Source organism: Tarenaya hassleriana, unplaced genomic scaffold, assembly GCF_000463585.1.
Source record: "Tarenaya hassleriana unplaced genomic scaffold, ASM46358v1 Cleome1, whole genome shotgun sequence".
NCBI lineage: Eukaryota > Viridiplantae > Streptophyta > Magnoliopsida > Brassicales > Cleomaceae > Tarenaya > Tarenaya hassleriana.
In genome coordinates, this window is record NW_010960187.1 from 8,792,083 (window position 1) to 8,795,671 (window position 3,589).

The following is a 3,589-nucleotide window of genomic DNA, read 5'->3' on the forward strand; positions in this document are numbered from 1 at the left end:
TCCTCCTCGTCCTGCTGATGTGACGTAGAGGCAGAGAGAGAGAGAGAGAGATTTCGGTAGATTCATTCTCCGAAGATCCGCCGCCTCTTCTCCTCCCTCCTCTCCGGTCAGTCTCCTCTCTCTCTCTCTCTCTATATATATATATGTATGTGTGTGTTTGTGTATATCTTCGTGTGTGTGGACGAGTTTGTATTTGTACGTAGTTTCTGACTTTTCGATGGATGTATGGTGTTCAGAGGAGCAACTTTCCGCGTGGTTTCTGTGGAGATGGGAGAAAGGATCTCTCCGGGGAGTTACTTCCAGTATTCTCCCTCCGGATTTCGAGCTTCTCCCAATCGGTCTCCGTGTCTTCCCACTGATCGTGAGAGGTTCCGATTTCTCTCTTCTTTTCGTTCATGTGAATTTTCTTGTGATTCTTGGGGATCCATTGATCTTGAATCTGTGTGTTTGGTTGTACGGTGTGGATTTGTTTCTTGTTAGCTTACAAGTTGAATCATGTGTTTCATACCCAAAAACAAAAGTTGAATTATGTGTCATTGGTGAATCTTGTTCTGCTTAATTTGGTCAATCTGGAAGGAGGGTCGGATTTATAAGTTTCTGTGGATGGTGTGTACTCATCTGAAATGTTTTGTGATTGTTAAATCTTGTTCTATTGGATTGGTGAATGTGGAGTTGAGACATTTGTTTTTGTGGATCTGTTTTTTGTGGACTTTCGAGTTGAACTCGCATGTAATTGGCTTACATTGGTCTTTTTTCTATTTCATGAATGTGAAAAAGAATGTGTGGGTTTTTGTTTTGCCAACTTCTGAACCTTTGCCTTAGCATGTAAATTACCTTAGCTTCAATTTGTTTGATGCATCTGGCACCAATGTTGAAGGTTACGAGTATTCAAGGAATGGACAGATGATTGTTTGATGTTCACTTTTTCTTTTCCAACTTACCCCTTTGAATTTTCACATGTTAAGTCACTTCTAGCAACTTCAATTGCAGTGCTGACTCCATCCGACATTGTGAACCATTTATTTCCCCAGCATTGTAGTTTCCAGCAGAAATTGTTTTCATAGTTTACCTTGTTACTCAGGTACTTGGCTGAATTATTGCAAGAGAGACAAAAGCTGGTGCCCTTTTTGCAAGTTCTGCCAAATTGCTGCCGACTTTTAAATCAAGGTTGATTACATTTCATAGTGCATGGGCACAAAAGATTGTTTGATCTTTACATGATAGAAACATTAGCTCACAACATCCATTGTACAGAGTTCTCCAGGGAACAAACCTTTCTGTTGTTCGCTCCTCTGGATTTCTTTGATTAAAAACACTAGTGGAATGCGGAAGAACAGGAGGAAGCTATACAGAGAGAACTTTTACTTGCAAGTTGCAAACCTTTCTCTCTGACTGTAACACAATTGGATTGAAAAGATGTTTCCAGACCTTTTTACCTGAGCAAACACTATTTATTGGAAAGTCATGATCTGCAGTGATCATGTGAATGTTAAAAGCCATGAATTGCTTAAGAGCATCTCTATAATTTGTTAGACTGTTGTTCATGTCTTTTTTTTTCTTTTTGCTCTGGATCTTGCATAGCTGGAAATCTAGGAGTCTAGGACCCTGTAAACAAAACCTATTGCTAGATTGTTTACTGAAGTGGCCTCCATGCAGAAATCAGGAGGGTCTCAAGTTTTGCTGATTTCGAGAGACATGACCATGACAGTCCATATAGGTCACTGGGTCAACCAATGAGTGGAAAACTTGATATGGAGGGATGGCCAATGATCCAAGCAGAGGTAAGCTGATACCGAATACTCATGTTTGAGGTCTGATATAGGCCCACATTTAATTGCTCAGGTGTTGGTATGTTGCTAAGGATGCTATAATCAAAAGTAATTTTTGTAATTCTAACTTGTTTGCTGCAGGAAAATGGTCATCTCCAAAGAGGTTCTCCATATCACGCTCCCTCAATGGGCTGGCCTGGGATGCCTGGCCTCCCAGCTCCGCTCTCGACCCCACCTATTGTAAAGAAAGTTGTTAGGCTTGATGTGCCTGTGGATAAATATCCGAATGTAAGTGCTAACTTTTATAGTTAGATGGTATAGTTGAACAGTCTAATACAATTTATTCAACTTTGCAGTATAATTTTGTCGGCCGGATTCTGGGACCGCGTGGAAACTCCCTGAAAAGAGTTGAGCTTGTAACACAGTGTAGGGTTTATATCAGAGGACGTGGTTCTGTGAAGGATTCTGTTAAGGTATGACTCACTATTTCATGATTCTCAAAAGTGTAGGTAATGATTTCACATTGCTCAGGTCATGAACTGGATTTCGAATCGTGTTTGCTTATTAGTGCCACTGGACTTCTCCTTGTGTTCCACTTATGTGTGGTCTTACTTATTGGAGTATTAAGTGTTGCAACTCTCATGATAAACTTTAAATTTATAGAGAAAAGAGTCAAATATTTAGAAGTAGTAGTTGATAGAAACTGAGAAGCTCTGATTCAAAATTTGATTAATCCACAGATTTTGGTGTCTGGGTGTTAAAGCAATCCTAATGAATTATCTTTTTGTAATTCATATCTTCTGCGGTTATTATTTTTTTTTTGGGTTTAAACTCATTTCCTTGGAGATTTTACTGTCGGGGTGTTCAAGCTGAACAGTGTTAGTGTGTGTTTGCTTTTCCTGGCAGGAAGAAAAGCTAAAAGATAAAGCAGGGTACGAGCATCTGAGCGAGCCATTGCACGTATTGATCGAGGGTGAGCTTCCTGAAGATATAATAAACTCTCGATTGGAAAGCGCCGTGAATTTCCTAGAAACTCTTCTGAAGCCCGTGGTAATGTTTACACACACTCTCTCAAAACCCTGAGTTTTCTCTATGCATTATCTGTGGTCAGTCCACTGTATTATCTGGAGAAACTGTAACTGAGTGGGGATGGGCAGGATGAATCGATGGATCACTACAAGAGGGAACAGCTGAGGGAGTTAGCGGCGATAAATGGAACACTGAGGGAAGAGAGGCAGAGTATGAGCCCTAGTCTCAGCCCAAGCATGTCTCCTTTCAACAGCAAGCGCGCCAAGACTGGACGATAGAAAAAAAAAGGAGATTTTATTTATCAAACTTCTCATGGTTTTGACTGTGATGATAACCGTAAGAGGTCTCTCTCTCTCTCTCTCTCTCTGATAATGCCCTTAATTAAGTTCATTCTTTAATAATGCCTTTAGTTATATCTAGGGGTGTCAAATGAGCCAACTCGGATCATTTTGGGCTCGGCTCATTTGGCTCGGATCGTTTTGGGCTCAGCTCGTTAGGCTCGTTTTCTAACGACCCAGAAAAACCTCGGCTCAGATCGCTCGCCAATTTTCCGATCTGAACGAGCCGGCTCGTTGAGCCAATGATATATAATATTTTTTATTTATATTTATTTTAAATATAATTATAAATTTAAATAAATACATAAAAATTTATTAAAACACCAATATCATTTAATATTTTCAATTATCACCATCATAATAATTAGTATATTTATAATATCATATAAATAATATGAAAAAAATTAATATAAAATTATATTAGAGTTTTTTTATATAAATTTAATTTATTTT

General features: G+C 39.0%; 1 protein-coding gene across 2 annotated transcripts in view; it reads left to right on the forward strand.

Moving 5' to 3' along the window:
- Nucleotides 1-10: 10 nt before the first annotated feature.
- The window catches only part of LOC104820324 (KH domain-containing protein At1g09660/At1g09670), a 7,125-nt gene continuing 3,546 nt past the window's right edge, over nucleotides 11-3,589 (forward strand). The window contains exons 1-8 of one of the 2 annotated variants that reach the window (XR_772918.1): nucleotides 11-106; nucleotides 237-368; nucleotides 1,082-1,167; nucleotides 1,657-1,781; nucleotides 1,911-2,057; nucleotides 2,126-2,242; nucleotides 2,676-2,819; nucleotides 2,927-3,141. Coding sequence is in view for 1 of the 2 variants with exons in the window: in XM_010550724.1 (XP_010549026.1) it covers nucleotides 268-368; nucleotides 1,082-1,167; nucleotides 1,657-1,781; nucleotides 1,911-2,057; nucleotides 2,126-2,242; nucleotides 2,676-2,819; nucleotides 2,927-3,076 (870 nt within the window). In the remaining variant the exon portion in view is untranslated. Of the gene's footprint in view, nucleotides 107-236; nucleotides 369-1,081; nucleotides 1,168-1,656; nucleotides 1,782-1,910; nucleotides 2,058-2,125; nucleotides 2,243-2,675; nucleotides 2,820-2,926; nucleotides 3,376-3,589 lie in introns of those variants that run through there. The other variant, XM_010550724.1, reaches the window with a different exon arrangement.